General features: G+C 36.5%; 1 protein-coding gene and 1 non-coding gene across 2 annotated transcripts in view; both read right to left on the bottom strand.

Moving 5' to 3' along the window:
- Positions 1-24,736, bottom strand: part of RYR2 (ryanodine receptor 2) — a 961,351-nt gene that overhangs the window by 152,787 nt on the left and 783,828 nt on the right. Inside the window, exons 56-61 of the mRNA XM_057505755.1 lie at positions 23,934-24,071; positions 12,029-12,106; positions 10,352-10,427; positions 5,958-6,081; positions 5,384-5,499; positions 1,942-2,006 (exon numbers count right to left, since the gene is read on the bottom strand). Coding sequence (XP_057361738.1) covers positions 1,942-2,006; positions 5,384-5,499; positions 5,958-6,081; positions 10,352-10,427; positions 12,029-12,106; positions 23,934-24,071 — 597 coding nt within the window. The remainder of the gene's footprint in view (positions 1-1,941; positions 2,007-5,383; positions 5,500-5,957; positions 6,082-10,351; positions 10,428-12,028; positions 12,107-23,933; positions 24,072-24,736) is intronic.
- Positions 11,258-11,393, bottom strand: LOC118929346 (U4 spliceosomal RNA). Its single transcript, XR_005031556.1, has one exon. It is a non-coding gene; the product is annotated as a U4 spliceosomal RNA (small nuclear RNA).

Raw genomic sequence — 24,736 nt, 5'->3', positions numbered from 1 at the left:
AAATATTCTTAATTGTTTTCATGTAATGTAGTTCAGTGCCAATAGGTTAGAAAATAATCAATGACTGCTATTTACTGAGTCTCTACTATGTGTGAGGATTGCAACTAACATACTGCCACTTCATTTACCCTGGGAACTTCTCTGTATGGGAGGAGTCATCATCCTCATTTTATAAGTACTAAGTCGAGATGTAAAAGTGAGTGACTTACTCAAATTGCCACTTACTTACCTCCGCAATGTTCTTCTTACCTGGCCTCTCCCAAAGCCCTCTTTCCATCTCTGTACAGTGTTCCTGCTGCCCTTTGGCCAATTCCTCCTCCTCCCCCTGTCTACTCACACCAAAGCCTTTGCACATGCAATGCCCTCTGTCTGAAATGCTCTTTCCACACCCTGTAACAAATTTACTCTACTCTTCCTGCAGACCTCTGCTCACTGGCACTTCATCAAATAATCCTTTGCTGACCTCCTCAACTAGGTAAAATCCCCATATTCTCTATTCTTATAACATCATTTGCAATTTTTACATTTCATATGTGTTATTTTGGATTAATCTCTGCCCTTTAGAGTCTATAAAGTACATGAAAACAAAAAATTTCTCGGTTTATTTCCCATTACAACTCTTTCCCGGCCTCTCTGACCACTTCTTGCTCTGTTTTGTTTCCCACTGACTCACCGGTGTTTAGGACTTTCGTGGGCCTATAGGAAGCACTAGATAAATGCTTGTTGAATAAATAAATGAAAAAAGTAACACTAATTGGCATTACCAGCATTGAGACTCAAGTCTGTCTAGTTACATTTTTCCTACAGATGAGTCATAAGCGTGGTAGAAATTAAGTCACATTAGGCATTAACAAACAAAATCACTAGGGCACCGAGGACATAGTCAATGCAATACAAGAATGTATTTTAGAATGTGTGATTAGAAGCCATGAATATAGCATTTTCTGATAATTGGCTATCAAGGGAGATTACATCCTCATAGAACAGATAACTAGCAATGTGCAGCCCAGGACAAACTTCAGATGCTTGATAAAGATGTTGAGTGCTGTACTGAGTAGGAAGAAAAGACAAGAGAAATCTCCCTCCAGTAAAGGGCAAAATTCTGAGAAAATATAATAGAAGCCACATATTCATCAACTGAAATGACCTGTTCTTTGTAAATGATCTATAATAACCACCAAATGCAAGTACTTGGAAATCGACAGAAATCACTGGCGTTCAGGTTAACCACAACATACTGCAAACAGAGAAGCTTCCCAGAGGCATTCTGTCGCCAGGAAGGTGAATGCCCAGGATGCAGCCTTAGTGCCTGACACAGAATAGGCATGTAGTGAGCACAGAGTGGCTGAATGGACCCAGTGCTGAGAATGTGGACTTCTTTGTCACCTCCCCTTACTGGCTGGCAAGGAAGTCATGAGTGTTTCAGGCATATAGAAAATTACTGATAAATTCTTATTAAATGAAATGAATAATAATAGTGGGATATATTTCATATATGAACAATTTATCCTCCCAGAGACTCAGCTTTCTCATCTGCACAATGAGCAAGAAGAAGGTCCCACAATAAAGATTCTTCAGTAAAGATTAGTGGAATATACATACTTATAAATTAATTAATACCTTTCCTCGTCATAAAAGAACTACTTCTCTAAAAGTTTTAAGTCATAATGATGTCCAAATGTTAAGACAGCCGACTTTGTGGAGATGGAAGCCAGTGGAAAGTCACAGTAGGGACAGGAGGTAGAGTTAAAGTGTGACCAAGTATGCCGTGAACAAATTTATCCCACGTGATTCATGCAGTTATTTTTCTGCCACAGAATATTTACGTGTAGTAGAAATCACATTTGTAGACAAGTGCATTCCAAAAGAGGCAAGGATCTAAGAGTATATTTTGTGAACAAACATTACTGAAGCAAAAACAGGATGGATTGTATACTGTACTTTAGCAAAGAACTTGATTTCTTGTTCGTAAGGGAACTGCTCTCCTTTGGTTCTGCTGCCACCATCTGTAGATACGAAGAGTTTTTAGGAACATGTTGCGCTTCAAACATTACAAGATAGTCCCCCAAAATGCAGTGCTTTGAACACATTGGCAAATGTGTTATCCCACTAAGTTGAACATAAAAAGTCAGCCAAAAATACAAAAAGCTAACTGCAGCAGGGTAATAAAAGAAAAGGTTTAAAAAAAATACCCAAATCAAAATTTTAAAAAAACTATCGAGAACAGCCCATACACGTGTTTATGAGCATAAACACAGTGAGGTAGCTTTTAGCTCTTATTGACATATAAGGGGAAAACTGGAATAGGATAAAGTAAAAATTCCACATCTTCTTTCAGTAAGAAAGAAACTCACTGGGATGAGAACAATGAGTGTGAATTGAGTGAACATAACTGATTAGATTTTATCCCTCGTCTCTAATTAGATAATTACTTCTTGGTGTAACTGAAAGTTAAAGTTTATAATACTAATACACCAACTGAAAAATTGCAGGACACCAATGCCCACAATGAAAGGGGGGATCACAATTGTAATTTTAGGTTGAAATATTAACATTCTGTGGGAGAATAAAGAAGTTCACCTAAGTCAAAACACAATTTCCATAAGCAAAGAGAAAACACCCAAGTTTTCCCTATGGTCTAGAAAATGATCTCAAGGCTAAGAATTGATTGACCTAATGCATTTAGTCTATAAAATGACCTTTCTTACCTCCTTCATGAATACAGAGGAAGTTTCATGCATAGAGAAAAGTAAGAATAAACTGTAATAACCATGATGATATGCACATATACTGGACAGCTAAAATATCTAGAATTGGATATAAGGTTTTAGTAAAATTTAGAAGTAGAGCTTCCATATTTTGTAAGAACCAAACTGACTGGTTTTAGAAAATTTAGAAGTAGAGCTTCCATATTTTGTAAGAACCAAACTGACTTCTGTTTGAAAAAGTTCTTTGGCAAAAAAAAATTAAAATAATTTGAGGTATAATTTATTAATCCTAGATATAGGATCAAGATAATTTTTAGGGAGTTTAGGCAATGTTTTACAATATCAGAGGAATGCTCTTCCCATGAATAAAAGATGATTATGGGTTTTTAACATTTGCCCATTTCATTTTTGTATCACTTTTGGACTCAATCTCTCTCAAGCATTTATGCAAAATAGCTGGATCCATATAAAAGACTCTCATATAAACTATGTCAAGACAGAATTTTATACTTGGCTAAATCTGCTAACATTTTAAAGAATTAAATAGGAAATTCTTTTCATGTTGCCTCTTAACAAAAACAACTACGGGCACAATGTGAAAAAGATTTGGAGGGCATATCATCTCTGATACAGCACAAAAATTAGAAAAAAGCTTATGCCTAGTCTTACTATGTCCTTGGCCTATGTTTAAGGATAAACATACTGAAGATGTGCAGCAAAGACAATAAAGTGAAGACAACAGAAGGCATTATAGAAGTTTCATTTGTAATAACATTGGAAAATAGACATGAAAATAAATGATGGTAGACAATCCCAGCTCTAACTTGCTCCTCCCACAGAGTTCTTGTACAAATGTTCCATGTCAAAGCCATTTGAAAAAGGTACATGTAACATCGGCAATCCACAAAACTTCTTTTGTTGGGCTCCATTTTATTCTAGCCTTACTTTCTGCCCAGCTCTCTGTTTATAAGACCCTCTACCCTGTAAAAAGAGAGAAATGTGCTCAGTGGGTGAATTCGCCCTACAACAAGATCCTCTTGACTCCCCAGACACAAATTCAGTCCTAGGTGTTTCATTCAGAAACTTGAATACAATGGGAATAAAATCTAAACACAGTTTTAGATTCAAATTTCTGTTTCTGCTCTCCAGACAGAGGTTTAAAAGAACAGAAAAACAAACAAAAGCAATTTTCTTGTTCCCTCCTCTAAACGATTACCCTCTCCTTCCTCTTCTCCAGTCTCTTGCCAGAAAGAAGGCGGGAGCCCAGAGCTGATACTCATAGCAGATACTTTTACATGTGAATGAGAAATTTCAATATTTAATGTGTGCATAAAAGCTTCAGACACAGCTTTCTTTTTGATTTATGTTTTGTTTGCTGATGCTTTTCTTATTCGCTCAGGGCCTCATTTTTGTGATTTACTTGAATTTCATTAATTCCAACTAATTTTGGCTACTAGTCAAGATGGCTCATGAATAATATTTAAAAACAATGTCATTGATGAGATAAAAGATTATATGTAAGTTAGTTTGCATAACTGGCTTTTGTGAAAAAAATAGTTATGGAAAGGAACAAAAACAGCATGTGCACTGCAGATAAAAAAGGCAGGCTGGAAGAGAGGGAGGTTCTTTAAGAGAAGGACACTCAACTGGAAAATCTTTAATCACATTTAGGATGCAGGAGTCCAGGAGCAAGAAAATACCAGAGCTTGACTTTTATGAACTTTAATCTGATGCTGTGACAAAAACCAGGGAGAAATCCTAAGCAAAAAACTCCTAAGCAAAAAGGGCCCTTGGTTAGGAGGGGTTTGTGGTGATGTATTGCTAAGTGATCTAGGATTATGGGTCCTAAGGAAAAACAAAAAGGATGAGGGTTAAAAAACAAAAACAATAATAAAAACAAAACTTTCAGAATGGAAAAGAAAATCAAAAGATAACCACCAGGAGAACACAGTTTTTCAAAAGGGACTGACCAAACTCTATTTCCTTGTATCTTAACCAGTGGCTTGAAGGTGAACTGATAGGAAGGTGAGTAATCAACACATCGAATTTTAATTCAACAATGCTGAGAATGATCACACAATAACAGAAGTGGCAGGAGGATGACTGGATGATCTGTTCAGAATCTAAGATTTTAAATGGGAATTCTTTCCGTACTTACGAACCACTGGGCCAGATGGGGAGAGGGTCTTTCATTTTAACTCTAAGAGGATAACAGAGCATTCTGCATTGTAGATACCTGAGTATGAAGAATGTATGTCCCTACCAAGGCTAAACTCAAGGCCTCTACATGGTCTGGAATTTGGGGAATCTATAGTTTAACTTGTTTTTAAGAGCAGAGCAATTAATGTCATAAGGAAAGATTTAACTGTACTTTAAATTATGGCATCCATCTATTACATCTTTCAAAATGAAAAACCCATGCCAATAAACATTATAAAGAGAAAAGAATGATATGTCAGTTTTTTTTAAAAAGTTCTCAAAAAATTTACCCATCTTTAAGAATGTGTTTGCCTATTGATTCTTAGACTGTAGTCAGTACCGGTATGGATAGAAAGTGTTGACGCCCCCGGGGAACAGACGATAAACAGCCCAGGTCTGTGCTGCTCTACACCATGGTGCTGCAAACATTAAGAATAACAAACACTGGGCTGTTTGTAACAGGACTCTGGTCCTACCAAACTCCAAGATGTACTGATGGGCTTCATCCACGTAGCGAATGAGTTGCTGTAGGAAACTATAGGCAAATCGTTTCTCAATAGAAGGAGTGTCCAATTCCAGGTCTGTGAATCCCCTAGACCAGCAAAATGAAGCATGGAAATCAATTTCTACAAAGACTATTACACAGTAAAATTTTATTAAAACAATATATAGGGTATATAGAAATTTGGAAGGTTGTCTACTAATCTTGTAATTAAAGGCAAAAATGAGATTTTATTTACAAGGAATCCTTTGCATCAGATGTAAAAACTGCAGTGAATAACTCTATTACTATGCAATAAAATGTCATCTTTGTAAAAACAGAGTGTCATTTTTACCTAAAGCTTTTGCCTAAATGATGGATGGGACTCAGTTACATGGCAAATAGCCAAGAGTATTAATGTTTCTGATGTACGTGCTTTAAACATACTAAATAGTAGTTCTGAGGTTTGAATGGATCACTGAATTCATTTTCAGCATTATATCTGATGGGGATATTTAAATATTCTATCTTATAATAAAAAGGTGTAACTGGAGCAGGTGTGCCTTTACCTGGATACGGCATATCCATTAATCTGCAAGAACTTGAGGATATCCTGTGCTTTTTCCCTATCCTTGGCTTTCTCTTTGGCTGTTAGTGTATCATAAGGTACCAGCAGGGGATGGTTTCCACCTCCTAAGAGAATATCAAGAGAGAACACAGCATAGTAATTAGAAAGTAATCTGAAATGAGATACAACAGCGAGCACAATAGGACCACACTATAGAACATCTGGGCTTTTCTAATTATGCATGGAGTATTCAGGAGCTATATAAGACCCTTTCCTCTCTAGTGCCTTTAATGTTCCAATTAATTTAGGAAACCTCTTCCAGAGAGACTGTGCATACGCCTTCCAGGAGACAATTAAAACATGAACATACAGACATTTGTGATAGCAAGTGCCAATAACACCTGTAATCATGGAAGAGAGGAGAAAAAGCTATGTTCTCTTCTTCATTCAAACAGATTCTGAATATGGAGAGTGTAAATACACACTAAAACATGCACAGCTTGATCTACTGAAATTATAAGGCATGTTTCAAAGCATAAGTGCCATTTTTCACCCCACAGAGAGAAAAGAGTATCTTAAATATAGAATCTTTATTATACCTCTCAGATCAGAGAGTAATTTATAGCCACATATTTCTACTCCAAACCCATACTTAGGTTGTTAAGTTCAAAGCTGATCTCTCTTAAATATCTAGTGAGAGTAACATACTACTTGACTGATTAAAATTTTTGATAAGAGTCTAGGTGTCCGGTTAACCTATTTTGGTGAAAAATACAAAAATAATTCTTTTAGATTTAAAAATTCTAGAAAGTATTTCTATTTTCAAAAAACTAAGAGTGAGAAAAAAAGTTACAAAATTATAAACATTTCAAATAAACTATGTACTGGTAATTTCAGATGTAAAGATCTCATGCAAGGAATGCTATTAAAGTGGCATCGAAATTAATAGCAAGGTATGCCCCAAATTGAAAGTTTATTAAACAGGTATGGAAATGTTTCAAGTGGGATGCTGAAATTCCTTAAAATATAACTGCTCAGAGAATCTAGAAAAAAAGTAACTGAAAATAAATATTTTGTTTGAATTATGGTAACAACATAGAGCCTCATATCAGTGACCAAATGGCTTAGCCAGGAGCTACTAAAAGTTATCATAAATGTTGAATTTGCCCAACACTAAAAATAAGCCAACAAAAAAGGTAAAGGCAAAAATGCCACATTTTCCCAGAGCTTCCTTCTTGCTTTGAGAGAGTGCCATCTAAAGAAATGCAACCAGGCACTGAACTTGGTGACCATTAGGTGACACTATACAATCATAAATGCAAAGGGACAGTCAAGACCTACCAAGTTAACAAACACTAAGCATGTTAAGGAACCACCTGTTACTTCATATGTTATAGAGTGTCAAGTAAAGCACAATTGTCAGAAAATGATACAAACTTTCTGTGAACAGCAACAAGGATGTAGACTATGTTACTAAGTGCACTGGGAACAAATTTGACTTCTATTATAGCTAAAGATACAATTTAACAGGATATTTTATGAAAAAATAATTGTTGATCAAACATCTAATTTAATCACTGGGCAGTCATCACTTATTTTGAACTCCACTATTTCATTTAGCCCTTTATTTCTAGAGAATTAGACAGATTTGGCAACCACAATGATTTTGGGGTCAGATAGGAATAGTTTCTCTGGGAAAGGTAGCAGGAGAGATGGAAAGAGAGAGAGAGAGAGAGGCAGAGAATAGGTCTGTAACTTAAAAACCTGAAGAGCACAAAGTACCTTCTGACTGAAACCTCTGAGCTAGTTAGGGCAGGTACGTTAGAGTCAGCCAGAAGACTAGAAGTTCCGTCTTTCCCTGTGCTACTTAATAGCAGTGTGCCTGCCTCCCTCACACTTCCCACCCTCTTCGTGCCCCTGTATAATATGAGTGCAGGGATCTTGTGTGGAAGGGAGGGAAGGCAACGAGCTAAACACAAGAGGTAAGTGAATATACAGTAACTTACAGGATGCTGCCTCCCTGCCTGACATACACCAGCACTGGCTTGTGAACTCATTCATGCCCATGTGTCAAAACTGCCTGATACCAGAGCTGTCCCTGGCCTGATGACAGATCATAGCCCAAAATGGGGAAAGGATAACAAAAAGGAATGCTAGTTCTTTCGTTTTGCCCTAACTTGCTTTCTCTTGCATTGATAATACATTTTGGACTTCCAGTCCTTCTTTTCTATTAATGACTTACTCTGTGTGCTGCCTGATTGCCTACAAACTCCACCAGATTCTGAAAGCAAACTAAGCAGGCACGCACTAGGGACCATGCAAACTCCATCAGTATAAGTGGAATGTTCTGATTTTTCTAAAGCAGATTAATCTTCTGCCCACAGCTGCAGGGATGTGCAAAGAATCCAGAATAGGGTAGGAGCTAAAGTGTACCACTTCAGCACTGACTCTTCTAGGTGTCTGAGTGCCTGACTGACTCCAAATGGCTACTTCTGGTTCTCTCCTTGCTCATGCCTTCCTGTGCTTCCCTGCTGCTGTTGCTCGGTTTCTCTTTCCTGCTGTTTTTCTCTCCTTCCCACCTCCCTCCCCTTCTCTCTCTCACACACACACACCACAAGGACCAAGACACAGGGTGGGTGACAGGCACCTTCCACATGCTAACCCTAATCTTCTCAGAAGTGGAAGCAGAGCACTCGAGTTGGCTGTCAAAGTCCCCAGGTGCGAGAACACATTTGAGAAAGACACACACAATTTCTTTCCTAAATTGTCCATAGTCTCCAATCAGTCTTCTTTCTAGGACTCATTTCTCTCTCCTTAGACTAAATAACCCGAGAGCCAAGATCCAGTGCTGTATATTTCAACTCCTTTCCTAATGGTCTGCGATTTTAATCTGAAACAACTCACTTTCTCCTTTCAAAGGGGAAGCCTATGTGGAGTGAGGAACATGACTGAAGACTTTGAGGACTAATTTCCCCACCTCATCACTGAGCCTGCTATGACTACACTTGTCTCACAAGCACACAATATGAATTTAGACCATGACCAGCTGGATGCCAAGATATGGATCTCTTATTTCCAAGTGGCATGCTGTAAAGAAAACACTGACCATAGGACAACGAACAGCTGGCCCAGAAATGAAAGAGAATGATGATTTTCTAGCATACTTATTTAGAAGAGCAGTAGGAGAATGACCACTTATTACTTTTACTTTCCACCAAACCATACTGTCTAAAACACACTTGGAACAAAAAGAAACAGACTTTTTCAGTAATCTGCTCCTGTAACAAATAGGGACTTTTACTAGGCATGAGAACGATGTCCCTTGAAGAATTTCACTAATCAAAATTCTGTGACTCAGCCATCCATCCCTCCTTCCCTCTATCCATCCAATCAGCCAGCCAGCCAAACAATTGGTCATTCATTTAACAAAAATTTAAGGAATGTTTCTAAAAAAACAGGCCTAGCCTGGATCCAAATTTTGCAATAGGCTATTTGGTATATGGAATCTTCTGTGTTCATTTCTATGACCAATTCTAATTTGAACTGCTGTTTCCTAGAGCTTGGAGCCTGGCACCATGGTTCAGTATCACAGTTATTCCTTTCACCATTCGATGGCCCTACCCTTCAAAATTATCCCCCTGTATGTTTTTATCTATACAAATATATAAGAAATAGAGAGTTTTTTGATGCCCAAAATGTGCAATAAGGATCACAAAATATAGTAGAAGTTGTGGTCTTGACCTTGAGACAGGCACATTCTCAATGAGGAAAGGAACCCACATAGTAATTAGTGCACACACACACACACACACACACACACACACACACACACACACACTAAACAATATATTCAATGTTGAATAAATAATAATGAAAGATCATTGGTGTGGGATGCATTAAAATGAAGAGAATATTTATGCAAATAAGTTTAAAAAAGATTTGAGAAATGACTAGAGAATATTAGGTCATTTAGTATTTTCAAAAACAACAGGAGAAAAGAGCAAGTAAAATATGTAAGAGAGAATCATACAACTGCACCGGATAAAACATAGAGGCTGAAAGGGACATAAAAGGACCAAGATAATAAAAAATATTTACATTGGGAATGGAAGTCATTGAAGGAGGTCTTTCCTGGATGCTAGGATAAGAAGTACAGATGTTTACATGCTAAAATGGGCAGGAGAGCACCATAAAAATTGTGAGACATGGGGAAACTTACACAGTGGTCAGGAAATTACAGAATTTCCACCCTGAAATTTCAAAAGCATATATGAGTCATTCTAATAAACTACAGGCATAATAAGTTCTTATGCTAAAAAGACTATTTTATCCATATCACATGGCCATGTAGTTACACTCTGATTAATTTTTAATAAGGATTTTTAAAAATATTACCTTTGGACTCCAATTCCATTTTCTTTTTCTTTGCCCATATATTATGGTAATTTTCTGCCATCATTTCTGCCATAGCCTTAAACGAACAAAATATTTAGCAACTAAGTTATACTTTGGTGAGGATAACATTACTTTCCAATATATAACATCAGAACATGCTTTAAATTAATAAATCAGAGCATGTTGGTACCAAAATACACCTACAAGATAATCAAACACAACTAACTTATTTTGAATCTGATGATCCGTGAACTTATGCAGTAGTAAACAGCTGAGCTGATTTGTTGGAAATGGTTATAATTATTTATGTTTAAAGGTACATGTTTTATTAATTCAAAAATGAAACTTCAAACTAGCTATGAACTTTAACAAAAAATGTATTTATTTTTAAGTTCTTATATTGATTTCCAAAGTTTTCAGATGTGACCTAAACCTTTTTCAAACATTGAATGTAAAGAATATCACATGGATAGTCAGTCTAGATTGATGTCTGTCCTAGAGTAGATGAGGGGCTTAGACGAGCCACAATCACCTTTCTGTGACCTTTTGGATTTTTGACAAGATTATCTCTAAGATTCTTTTCATTTTCAATTTTCAAGTTTCCGATGTCATTTTAATACATTCGTGCAGGAGCAATGATCAAAGGCAAGGCAAAGAGTTTAACAACCTGGGTCTCACCTACACAGGTCCACTTCTATGCTGAGAATTTTTTGGATATTTGCAACAATTTGAAAAAACATTTTCTTTTCTCTAGCTTACTTTATTGTAAGACTACACTACATACTACCCATAACACACAAAATATGTGTTAATCAACTACTTATGTTATTGCTAAGGCAGTCAACAGTAGGCTATTAGTAGTTAAGATTTGGGGGAGTCAAAAGTTGTATGTGGATTCCTTTTTTTAATATTTTATTTTTTTATTGCCAATGCCAACTATATTTCAAGTCGTCATGGAGGGGTATTGGGAAAAGTTTTCAATTAGCAATAGTCGCACCTCGGATAAACCTCATTGGCTACGATACTGCCACTGTGCAAAGCTATATAATGTGGATTTTTGACTGCACAGAGGGTCAGTGCTCCTAACCTCCACATTGTTCAAGGGTCAACTGTATAGATTTTATCTTTATATACTTATTTCTCTTAGAACAGTACTAATAATGCTAATATCATTGTTGAACATTACATTGACCTGTTAATGTATGTTCCATGGTAACAGATTTTGTTTTTTCACTCAGATCAGCCATTTCAAAGTACATTCCTTAGTGACAAAGGAGAACAGATAATACTAAGGATGGAACAAGCATAACAACATCAGTTTCCCTGGATAAACAATTTAAAATACATATTCTTTAATGAGTAATTAAGATCATCCTTGAACAGGCTGATTAACTACTGATTTATTCTCTTCTCACACACAGCTGCTCAATTAAATTGGGATTTTCAAATGGATATAATCTTTAAAGAAAACATGTTATCTGAAAGAAACATCCTAGAAAAAGTTATATCAACCTTTACAGCATTACAAAGTTAGGGTATTTAATCTATAAATTCTATGGTCCCTTTATATGATCACCACATTCAAATAATTCATGCAAAATATATGAAGGGAAGTGTTATAGTATGCCTTTAAAAAATGGAACTTGTAGAATACGTTAAAAAGTGAATATTACTTACGTGCAAATCTCTCGATAGTGTGACGTTGCTCATGTCAATGGCTCGGGGGCTATAACCATGGGCAGCATCTACAGAAACCTAGATAATTTATATGGAAATAACAGTGTCTCATGAAAAAAACCTAGAGGAAAGAGACTTAGTAGATACTTTAGAAATATAAGGCAAACTTCCAAACATATCATTTCTTCACATAAAACTGGCAGGTACCTACACAAACTGGTTTGGCAAACATATCTAGTAAATCAAATTATATTTGGTTGTCTGAAAATTATTAGGATGAAATAATATATCCCAATATCTTATGGATTGCCAATCCCAAAAGGTAATAATCAGAATTCAATAAGTTGTACAATGAATTCAAGATTCTGAAATATCAACTAAGTCAAAGAATCTGTATTCTTGAGGTTCTTACAAATTTTAATTGGCTGCAATAGAATTTACTCTTCCTTGTGCAAACAGTAATTGAAGATTCAGTATTTACAAATGTTTTTATTACAAATTAGGTCACTATTTACAAATGTTTTTATGGGCCAAATGTTAAAAGAAAATATGACCAAATTTAATTTTGAAAGTATGTAATATAGTAGTCAATGATTTACAGAAATATCTTCAATAACCAGAAGACCTCCTTAATTTCTAAATTTTGGCATTTTAAAAATGAAACAAATCTTCTCATTAACTTTAAGGTTTTACTTACTGTTCTGTGCTCTGAACACATTCCTTCCAATGGCATGCTATGTGACAGTGTATCATATAAATGAGCTCTGGTTCAAGCTTATAAATCTAAAACTATACCCTGATATATTTCATAATAATATACTACTATATATAAATACATTAGATACATTTCATAGTGTATATTATTTTTCATATGTATATTCAACTAGACATGGATAAACAAAAAACAAAAGGTACAATATACCTTATATCTATAAAATAAAAGAGAAGCTATCATACACTATCATTAAATAATGGGCCTAGGGGCTATATTCAACCTACCATAAGATTTTTTTAATTGAAATATAATTGATATATAGTCTTATATGGGTTTCAACTAGAAGACACAGTGGTTCAACAGTTACCCATATTCTTAAATCCTCATCCCAACTAGTACAGTAACTATCGGTCAACATAGAAAGATGTCACAGAATCACTGGCTGTATTTTCCATGCTGTTCTACCATCCCTGTGACCAACTTATACTATGATTGAGAATTTTTGTGCTCCTTTACCTCCTCATGCTCTCCAGCCTCCACCTCAACTCCTCCCCCATGGTAACCACCAGTCACTTCTTAGCGTCTATGAGTCTACTGCTATTTTGTTCATTTTATTTTTAGATTCCACTAATAAGTGAATCATATGGTATTTGTCTTTCTCCACTTGGCTTATTTCACTTAGCATAAAACCCTCTGGGTCCATCCATGTAACTGCAGTATTTCTTTCTTTTTTATGGCTGAATAATATTCCTTTGTGTATATGTACCACATCATTTCTATCCATTCATCTATTAATGAACAGTTGGTGCTTCTATATCTTGCCTATTGCAAACAATGCAGCAATAGGGGCACATAGATCTTCTTGAATCAGAAATTTTGTTTTTTTCAGGTAGATTCCTAGTAAATTAGTGTATCATATGGGATTTCTACTTTTTGTTTTTTGAGGAACATCCATACTGCTTTCTACAGTGGCTATACCAGTTGATATTCCCACCAACAGTGCAGGAGGGTTCCCTTTTCTCCACATCCTCACCAATACTTATATCTTGTCTTTTGGATAGTGGCCATTCTGACTGGTATGAGGTGGTATCTCATTCTGTTTTTGATTTGCATTTCTCTGGTAATAAGTGATATGGAACATCTTTTCATATGCCTGTTGGCCATCTGTATTTCTTCTTTGGAAAAATTTATCTTCAGCTCCTCTACCCATTTTTCAATTGGGTTATTTGTTTTGTTGGTGTTGTCATATGAATTTGTTATATATTTTGGATGTTAAATTCTTATTGGATAAACTGTTTACAAATATATTCTTCCATACCATAGGTTGCCTTTTTGTTGATGGTGTTCTTCGCTATACAAAAGCTTTTTAGTTTAATGTAGTCCTACTTGTTCATTTTTTAATTTTGTTTTCCTTGCCCAAGAAGATGTATCCAGGAAAAAATTGCTTATGCTTATGTTTAAGAGAATTTTTGTCTGTGTTTCTTCCAAGATTTTATGGTTTCATGTCTTACATTTAAGTCTTTAACCCATTTTGAGTTTACTTTTGAGTGTAGTATGAAACAGTAGTCCAGTTTCATTCTATGTAGCTGTCCAGTTTTCCCAACACCAGTTATTGAATAGACAGTCTTTTCCCAATTGTATATTCATGGCTCCTTTATCATATATTAATTGACCATATATTCATGAGTTTATATCTGGGCTCTCTATTCTGTTCCATTGATCTATGACTCTGTTCTTGTGTCAGTGCCATACTGTTCTGATTATTGTAGCTTTGTAATATAACCTGACATCAAGAAGCAGAATCCTCCCAGCTGTGTTTTTCTTTCTCAGGACTGCTTTGGCTATTTGAGGTCTTTTGTATTTCTGTAGAATTTTAGGATTATTTGTTCTAGTTGTAGCAATCTATTATTCATTCCCTCCATTGTATTTTTCATTTCAGTCACTGTATTCTTCAGCTCTGAGTGGCTTTTTTCAACTCTTCTCTCTCTTTGTTGAAGTCCTTCCCGAGACTGTCAATATTTTTCTGCAGATATGTGAGCATAATTAGGACTATTACTTTGAAATATTTATCAAGAAGATTGGTGATCTCTGTTTCATTTAGCCTTATTTCTGGTGTTTTGTCCTGTACTTTTGTTTAGAACATACTCCTCTGCCTCCTCATTTTGTCAGGGTTTGTGTGTTTCTTCCTTTGTATTAGATGGATCTGCTATGGTTCCTGGTCTAGAGAGTAATGGCTTTACAAAGAAGGCATCCTGTGGTGTCCAGAAACTCAAGACTCTTTACTCACCAGTACCTGGTTCTCCTTTGTGGTGGAGTCCCAGTTGCCACTGGTGTGCTAGGGGTGGGGCCATCTTTCTGCCTGTTTGTCAGCTGAGGGTGGCAGCTAGCCTCAGCTGGCCCTTTATGAGCCAAGCAGCAGTACTTCTGCTGGGATCATTGTGGATGGGGCTGCCCTCTGCCTGACCAGCAGCAATGGCGGCACTGCTGCTGGGCTGACAAGGTGGACGAGGCAGGTGTGCAGTTGGGCATGGAGCAGGACCAGGCCACCAGTGCGAAGGAAGGAGTGCTAGGAGCTGGATTCTATAGGTGCCTCCCCAATTGGGATAAGGGAGGGCTGGGGAGGTGTCCTGTACCTGCCCTTTCTCCTGCAGAGAGAGCTCCATCCTACCCTTAACCCTCTGGCAACCTTCCCACTGCTGATGAAGCTTTCAAACTGCCTTCTCAGTGTTGAGTCTCAGCAGAACTGGTGGAGCATGGCTGCCTTTCAAAAATGGCAGGAGTCTCAGCATCCCAGTGTGCTCCAACTTTCCCTGGTGTCCAGCTCGGTTAATTACCAAATCCCACTGCAACGTGAACTCGTGTTCCCAGAGCAGACCTCCAGGGCCAGGTGTGCAGAGTTCCTGAATGACTATCCCCTTCCTGTTCTGTTCCTTTTCCACTTGTGGGCTGGGATGGGAGAAGGGCTTGAGTTCTACTGGATCGCAGCCCTGCCACTTTTCCCTTTTCTGTGAGGTCCTCACTTTTTCACCAGGTACAGGTGGTCTGTTCTGCAGTCTTCAGATTGCTTTCAGGTTTAGTTGTATTTGCTAGAGTTGCTTCCTTTGTGTGTATGCAGGAGGAGGTTTCTACCCTGCCTTCCTATTCTGCCATCTTTTTTCCCCTACACTTACTGTCAGTTTTGACTGAACCCTGGCTTCTGTGCCTTCACCACTGCACAGTACATCTCATAGGGGAATGTGCAATAAAATCACATTTTTTTTCCTCCTTCAGTAGTCCTCAAAGGAACTGACTTAGAAAACCTAAGTGACTTACCCATGGTCACAGAGCCAACAATCTGAGCAGGCAGGATCCCAACTCTGCCTGTCTGCTCCAGGCCTACTTCTCTCTCACTGTCACTTCTTATAACCTCCACATATTGCAATTTATTTCTTTCCCCACTGGTCTACCAATCGCCCTTCAGACATTATCAGTTTCCAAGTTGCTAAATTCCAAGTCCTCTTTCCAGCTGCCATCATACTGGTTCTTCTAGATTTGACTTTGATTTAACCCTGCTCACCAGGACCTCATGTCATGAATGCCACAAATCCACCCTCCTGGCTCTCCATTCAACCTCTCTGACTGCTTTTCCTCAGATTCCTTCTTTAGCTCCTCTTCTACAAATCACTTTTAAACAGTTGTGCTTTTCTGGGTTCACAATTCAGTTCTTTCTTTATTCCAAATACTTTCTAGGTGCCCATATCCATACCTACTTTAAGTATTTAACTTATCAATCACTTTTTAATGAACCCAAATCAGTCACTCTAGCCTACATAGCTCCTCTAGACTTAATTTTCAACTATTATTACCATCTCCACTAGGGATTTTCTATCTCTAGTAAATTTTGATTACTCTGAAAGGTCCCCACAAATTTACCGGCTTAAAATATCACAGAGTGGTTACAAGTCTGACACAGGTCTCAATGGGCTAAAATTAAAGTGTCAGCAGGGCTGTGTTCCTTTTTAGATGATTTATGGAGGAACGTTTCCATCTCTCTTAGCTTCTAAAAGTCACCCACATTTCCTCACTCATGGCCTGTGTCTTCCATCTTCCAAGCAGCAACACAGCAGCTCTCTGACCTTTCTTCTGTAGTCACATCTCCCTTGATTGATGTCAGAGAAGTTACTCTAATTTTAAGGATCCTTGGGATTATGTTGAGACCATTGATAACTCAGTACAGTTTCTACCATGTCAAGGTCTTTATCCTTGATCACACTGGAAAACTTAATCATACTGGCAAAGCCTAAATAGAGCAATATTTTCACTGATTCCAGCAACTGGGGATCACCTTTTGGGGCCATAATTCTGCTAACACAACATCTGAAATCAAATTCATTATTCTCTCCCTGCCATCACCCAGCACTGCTGTGTTCCCCACCTTACCTGATACAACCCCAATCTTGGAAGCCAGGTCCAGACCCATGGCAATCACCTCTGATTACTCCTCCTCATCTGCTGTCATCTGTCCATTAGTTACAAAATTCTGTCTCTTCTACTTTAAAAATATCTCTGGGATATATCCACTTCCCTCCATTTCCACTTTCTTTGTTCTAATTCAAACATTTAGTATTTTTGTATTGTTTTGTGGCATGTCTACAATATCCTCCTAAGGAATGTGTCTTACTGCTTCAGTCTACCCCTTCTCTGATTCATTCTCTACTCTGTTGTCAGCACTATATTTCCAACATTTTTGTTTGTTATTCCCTGAGTTACAAGCTTTTCCACTATAGAGGAAAAATCTGCAGTTGTTGGGTGAGCCTTATTCATTTTAGTATTCTCAGAGCCTGGCATAGGCCATTTTTCATCACCTTTAGGATTATAAAATGTTCCCCAATCTCAGAAACATTAAAATATGGCAAACATGTGTCTTAGAATTGATAAAAAACAGTATTAGACTTTGTAAATTTTGTTGAATAAAATAGTGATATCAACAACTTTATTTGTACCTAAAATAAAATTCCCAGAATTTAATATCCTCTTAGACCATGTTCCTTACATAACTATATTCTTTAGCTTAGATTAAGTTGTTGACACTGGTTTAAAGAATGTAAGTAGATATTTGTTTGTTCAGGGACAGATTGTTTTTATATTTTTCATTACCTGTTTTTCTCCTTTACTTACATAAAAAATCAAGACTGGTCATCCAAAATTAAGTTACCTGGAATGTGCACCATCTATGAACTAGCAGCTTGAACATTAGCTTAATTAACTCTAGCTTTATTAGCAATAATAACAACCACCACCATATCAATGGTTCTGTGCAAGACATTTAGATAATCTCATTTACTCTTTAGAACAATCCTGAAAAGTATATATTACTTTTTACCATTAAAAAGAAAGAATAAGGGTTTCAAAAGAATTAGTTTAAAAAGTCATATATTATATCATGTAAATAGTAAACAGCAGAATCAAGTTTTAGAGTGATTTTGTCTGACTCCAAGGTTCTTACCAAATTTCTTAAAATGTCCTACATGATTTGACTTCTGAGACCGCTCTACCCTTCTCCTAGCTAACTCACTATGCTCCAACTCACTCAATGACAACACACACACATAGGTTCCTTGATCTCCCTCACACATGCCAGCCTGTACTCCCAACCAGCTGCCTTTGCACTGTTTGGGACATTCTTCCAACAAATCTGTACCAACCCACCCACCTCACAGGTCTCTATTCAGTTTATCATCTCAATGAAATCCACTCTGACAATACTATATAAAATTGTAACTCATCCCTGAACACCATCCAACCCCTTCCAATCTGTTCCATGCTGTGTTCTTTTTTCTGTAATATTTACGGTATTTTTAACAGTACATAATTTACTCGTAGCTATTGTTTGCTTTTCTCCATTACTATGTAAGAGCCAGAAAAGCATAGAGTTTTGTCTGTCTTGTCCACTGGTGTATCTGAAGAGCTTAGAATGATGCCCAAAACAATATCTGTTGAAGAAATGAATGAATCATTCTTCTGTCCTTGACTGTTTTTTAGTTCTGGATGGATATAACACCTTCCAAGACTTTCACTGCTATAGCCCTCCTCCTCCGAGATTATAAGATTATTTTTCAATTGTTTAAATAGTTTCTTTTTTACTCTATATTTGCAATATTGAAAAACAGATACAGGATAAGAAATTGGAATTTGGGTGTAAATAAGTAATTGTTAAAAATCTGTAGAAAGTGCCTGAAATTGTCAGAAATGTGCTCCTTTCATGCTGTCTTCGCCAAGGAGCCAAATCTACACTTAGCTGCTCTCTGATCAGTGTCTCTCACTACTAATTCTATCAGCACATCTAAGCTCTATTCTCTATCCCACCAAATTGTTATTTGGCTTTGTCCATGCCCTTATGCATATACAAATTACAAAACCCTAGCTGAGTGTTTACTTTCTTGAAATCCTGATTCATGTCCTACTGTGGTATTCACAGTAAACAAAAGACATTAATAATGCTATTGATCTACATAAAAATGATAAAATTAGATTGGGCATCTATTGAAATAAAGGCCAACCTCTTGTGATTTACAAGCAGTATAACATATAATCCTCACAAGCATCTTTTTTTTTTTTTATTGAAGAGACTGTCCTTCCCCCACTATATATTCTTGGCTCCTTTGTCATAAACAAATTGACCATATGTGAGTGGGCTTTCTGTTTTTTCTATTTCATTTCTGGGCTCTCTATTCTGTTCCACTGATATATGTGTCTGTTTTTATGCCAGTATTATGCCTTTTAATTACTATAGCTTTATAGTATACATTGAAATCAGGAAGTATGGTGCTTTCAGCTTTGTTCTTTCTCAGGATTGCTTTTGCTCTTTGGGATTTTTTTTTTTTTTGAGAGGGCATCTCTCATATTTATTGATTATAAGATTGTTAACAACAATAAAATTCTGTATAGGGGACTCAACGCACAATCATTAATCAACCCCAAGCCTAATTCTCAACAGTCTCCAATCTTCTGATGCATAATGAACAAGTTCTTACATGGTGAACAAATTCTTACATAGTGAATAAGTTCTTACATGGTGAACAGTGCAAGGGCAGTCATCACAGAAACTTTTGGTTTTGATCATGCATTATGAACTATAAACAATCAGGTCAAATGTGAATACTTGTTTGATTTTTATACTTGATTTATATGTGAATCCCACATTTCTCCCTTATTATTATTATTATTATTTTTAATAAAATGCTGAAGTAGTAGGTAGATGTACTCACAACCATCTTTTAAAGTAGATGCTCTTATCTGCTTCATTTTAATGATGAAAAAACTAGCAGAGAGATTAACTAGTTTGCCCCGGGCTCACACAGCTAGCTACTCAGTGGTGAGGCCAGGATTTCAACCCAGGCATCCTGTGCCAGGTCTTACAGACATAAAGATAGGCCATGTCTTCTTTGCAGAGGGTGTGCTGGACCCCAAAAGGAAGGATGCTGTGGATATTAGTCTCCAGAATCATATCAACAAGTGATCTCAATCCTTCCATTATTTTCCTTGTCAAAAACTGACACCATAAGGAGTTCCTTGATTTATTCAAAAAAAGTTTATCTATTACATAACCAAAACATAACCTTATAATGACATGGGAAATCAGTAACGGACAGAGGAGAAGACATTAGGAGGTTTGGCAAAACAATACTTGAAAATGAGGATAATACTGTAAGGTTAGTAAATAAGAAATGATAATCTATTTTATAAAATTTCAAATCATGTTAGTTTATGCTTAAAGAATATTTGACTGGATCTATACTGTTGGAACTCAACCAAGAATTAGGAGAAGTGCAAATTGTAGCGCTCCAAAATCTTACAACTACAGACTATTTACTGTTAAAAGAACATAAGGGATGTGAACATTCCCCAGGAATGGGTTGTTTTAATTTGTCTGATTTCTCTCAGACTGTTCAAGTTCAGTTGGACAATATCCACCATATCATAGATAAGTTTTCACAAATGCCTAAGGTGCCTAACTGGTTTTCTTGGTTTCACTGGAGATGACTGGTAATTACAGATATGCTTTGGTTATGTAACTATACTCCTATTATGTTAATGTGTGTGCGCAATTTAAGTAGTAGCTTGAAACCTATACATGCTGAAGTTACTCTACAAGAAGATATGTCAAAGAAATAATCAATCTTCCCATGTTTTCTTCCGCCTGCTACTTCTATAGCTTTTCTTCTTCCTTCCTAATTACAACCCTTAAATAGAATTCGTGCCTCATATCAAATTTACCGAGTATCATAATTCTTCCAAGTGGTAAAGATACCTCAAGACAAATGCTGGGCATAGAAGCTACAGGGCATAAATATGCAAAGAAATGAAAAGCTAACCATTTCAAACAATAAGGCTTCTCTCTCACCTACCAACTTTACATTTCCCTGTATGGCCCCGGAAGATGACTGGTTAGCCAGAGACGGGTAAGATTCCTCAAGGGAGGAACAACCTAAGACAGGCACAGTCGCAGGGGGGTCATCAGGTGAGAAATTGGGGATCAACAGAGGTGAGGCTTAGAACATCACCCCCCCTGTCCTGAGAGAAATCTTCTGCATACGTGGATGTTTTATTGCCCTTGTCTAGCTTGGATTAACACATAGTCTACAGGCACACACCTGATCATCTACATTTGCTCTCTTACAACACTAAACTATGTTTTCTACCTTTATCTTGTATCTATCTACCACTTCAGCATTTTATTAAAAATAATAATAATAAAGAGAGAAATGTGGTATCCACATATAAATCAAGTATAAAAATCAAATGAGTATTCATATTTGAATTGTTTATAGTTCATAATGCATGAGCAAAACCAAAAGTTTCTGTGATGACTGCCCTTGTACTGTTCACTATGTAACTTATTCACTATGTAAGAATTTGTTCTCCATGTAAGAACTTGTTTGTTATGCCTGAGAAGATTGGAGACTAATGAAAATTAGGCTTGGGGTGGATTAATGATTGTGCATTGGGCATTGACTCCCCTATACAGAATTTTATTGTTGTTAACAACCATTTGATCAATAAATATGAGAGATGCCCTCACAAAAAAAAAAAAAAAGTACACACTTCCAATGATAAAATAAATAAGTAACCGGGATGTAATGTATAGCTTAAGGAATATAGTCAAGATATTGTAACAGCTTGGTAGGGTGATAGCTGGTACCTAGAATTGTCATGTATATAAATGTTGAATCACTATGTTGTACACCTGAAACTAATGTAATGTAATACTGTGTGTCACTACCCTTCAATAAAAAATAATTATCTACAAAAACAAAAAAAAAACAAAAAAAAACAAAACAAAAAAAAGAATATTTGAGCCAAAAAATAAATATATTTGTGGCATTGCTTGTATTTTTTTCCTTATTTCTGATACTGATAGAAATAGTCTTCCTTTATTACTAATAGATCAAGGTATAACAAAGGCACCCACACTCTTATTCACCATTAATGAAAGTTCTCTGGCATATTTAAATAATAGTAGTAATAACAAGATTTAACATTTACTGAGGCAACCAGATTAAGTAATGTGCTCAGTGGTACATTTCTGAGAAGTGGTGGTCCCAGGAATGAAGCCTCAGAGGTCTACCTCTACAGCCTTCCGTCTTAATCCTTCTTAGTCATTGTGCTTAAATCACATGGGAGATTTGACAATGAATATCCTACATCATATATGTCACTCTAAAAATCAGTAAGACTTAAGAGGTGGTTATGATAGAGTACTTTGAGAGCTTAATGTGCAGGGAATTATACTGAGAGCTTAGCAGGGAATAAAGAAGAGAGGAAATAAATACAACATACATAATTTTAAATTATAGAATACAATTTTGCTATTAAACTCAGTGGGAGAATCTACCTTATTTTTCCTGGCAAAGTTTACTCACCCTCACTAGGTAGCCATTTTCTTATTTCCTATCCAACTTACAGGGGAAGAAAGAGATCATTTCATGCTCTGTACTGTGTACTTTGTGCACACCCTGGTCTATCCTTACTGTACCATGTTGTAGTAGGCTTAAATCAATCATCTCTAACACCAAATTACGAGTCTTTAGAATCGGAACTGATCTTATTACCTTTGCATTCTTATCACTTAGTATAAAGTTTGTGTCAATATAGTTGCTGTAGCAGATTAAAACAAATTGTAATCTAGTTAGAAATGTGTGCATATATGATTAAAAGGTAAAATATACTTCTATAGCTGCCACCCACATGATACTTAGGGGAATTTAATGTAAAATGTGCCCAAATCAGAACTCAATCTATTTAAAAGCATATTTCAAATATGAAGCATGTGAAGCACATGCTTTGAGCATGCTTATTTTCTTTTTTCAAAAATTTTATCTGTATAAATGGCAATAAAAAACACAATATTTTGTGTAAAGTGACTCCAGTGGCCTGAGCAGTCTGGAAAGGGAAAATAATAGGGTTGGCTGCCAGGAGAAATGAAAGGGCCAGAGGTACAGTTGGCATTTGGTCCCCATCTTGAGCCCTAGGTTTTCCAGGTGGAGACTGTGCCTTCCTCTGTCACTTTGAACCCTGAAGCCCCACAGCTAGTGCAGAGTGGAGGCTGACCAAACATCCTTGACATGGCCCACTAGTGGGGTACAATTTTGCTGTTAAGGTAAGTGGGATTATCTACTTTAGTTTTCCTGGCAAAGCTTAAAGTCACCTCCATTAGGTAGTCATCTCCTTATTTGCTCTGCCTGTGTGATAGTCCAGAGTCCAGTTGCAAGTGGACATATATTCATGCTCACTGGTATGGAACATTCATGCAGTTTCTAGATGTGGAGAACTATTGTCTGACCGCCCCACTGCTCCCTGAGAACCAAACTTTAGTTCTTACTGGACCAGAGAAGAAAGCTCTTTAGACAACCTAATTGTAGTTAATGAACACATTGTGCAGGCTTCATTGGTACAACTTCAAGACCTTACCATTGGGTTTTCCTTTATATACTAGCCAGGAAAACTGCAACTTGACATATAAACAGTAGTACTTGAACCGACTTACCCTCACTTAAAATCAAAGAAAAAGGAACTTGGTTTTCCCATTCTAAACTTTATGTTAGTCTTTGAAATTTTCAAACTATTTGTTTTAGAAAACCAACAATTAAATATCAGATTTAAATTATTTTAAAATAATACAAACAGTGGATTCATTACCACGATTCTTACCTGGCTTGTCTGAGAAATGCGGCGGGTCCGGTTGTAAAGGGCCATGCTGTCTCCCTCCCGCGTTCTTGCAATCCTCCAACCCCAGGCCAGCATGGTTTTTAAAGATTCTTTGATTGGCCAGCGATAAATTTCTTTCTCCTTGAGACAAAAAGGGAAGAAGGAAAAAAGGAAGGGGTGTTATGAACCTAAATGAAAATAAAAATATTGAATGCTTTATTCTAAAATAGATGGGCTTCACTTAAAAAAACTGGCATTGTTTATTTAAAAATAAGAGAGCAAAGTAAAAATTCTGAAAAACAAAGTGTCAGCTGAGATCTAGTTTGACTAACTCTGCCAAAAGGGATCCTAGCTTGTTACAGTATGGAGATTAATTTTCCTTTCGTTTCCCAGCTCCTGATACTTTAGACAGAAACTGGAAAGGAGAAATAAAATTAGGAAAAAGTACCAGATGATTTTATATATGTATGAAGGCTCTTCTACCATCTGAATAATTAAAGAAATAACTCCTCTCTCAAAAGCAGCATGCTAGAAAATCCCTTTCACTTCATTTGTCAAAATACTGATTTCCCCCCAAAGAAGTAATATATCTGAAAACTTACAAATATTATGCATATTAAAATATGATTTCATTATGCCTCATCAAAAAATTCTTAAGCATGATAAGACTATTTTCTAAAGACCTTAAAGATATAAGAGAAAAATTAGAAAAAAAGGAACAGAAAAATATTAAGCAGAGAAGATAATAACCAATTAAATGTTGACAGAAAAGGGATTAGAGAGAAAAAAAGATAAAACATAAAATA

Source organism: Manis pentadactyla, chromosome 8, assembly GCF_030020395.1.
Source record: "Manis pentadactyla isolate mManPen7 chromosome 8, mManPen7.hap1, whole genome shotgun sequence".
NCBI classification, from domain to species: Eukaryota; Metazoa; Chordata; class Mammalia; order Pholidota; family Manidae; genus Manis; species Manis pentadactyla.
Note: the sequence above shows the minus strand (reverse complement) of the source record. Positions and strands in the feature narration are given on the sequence as shown.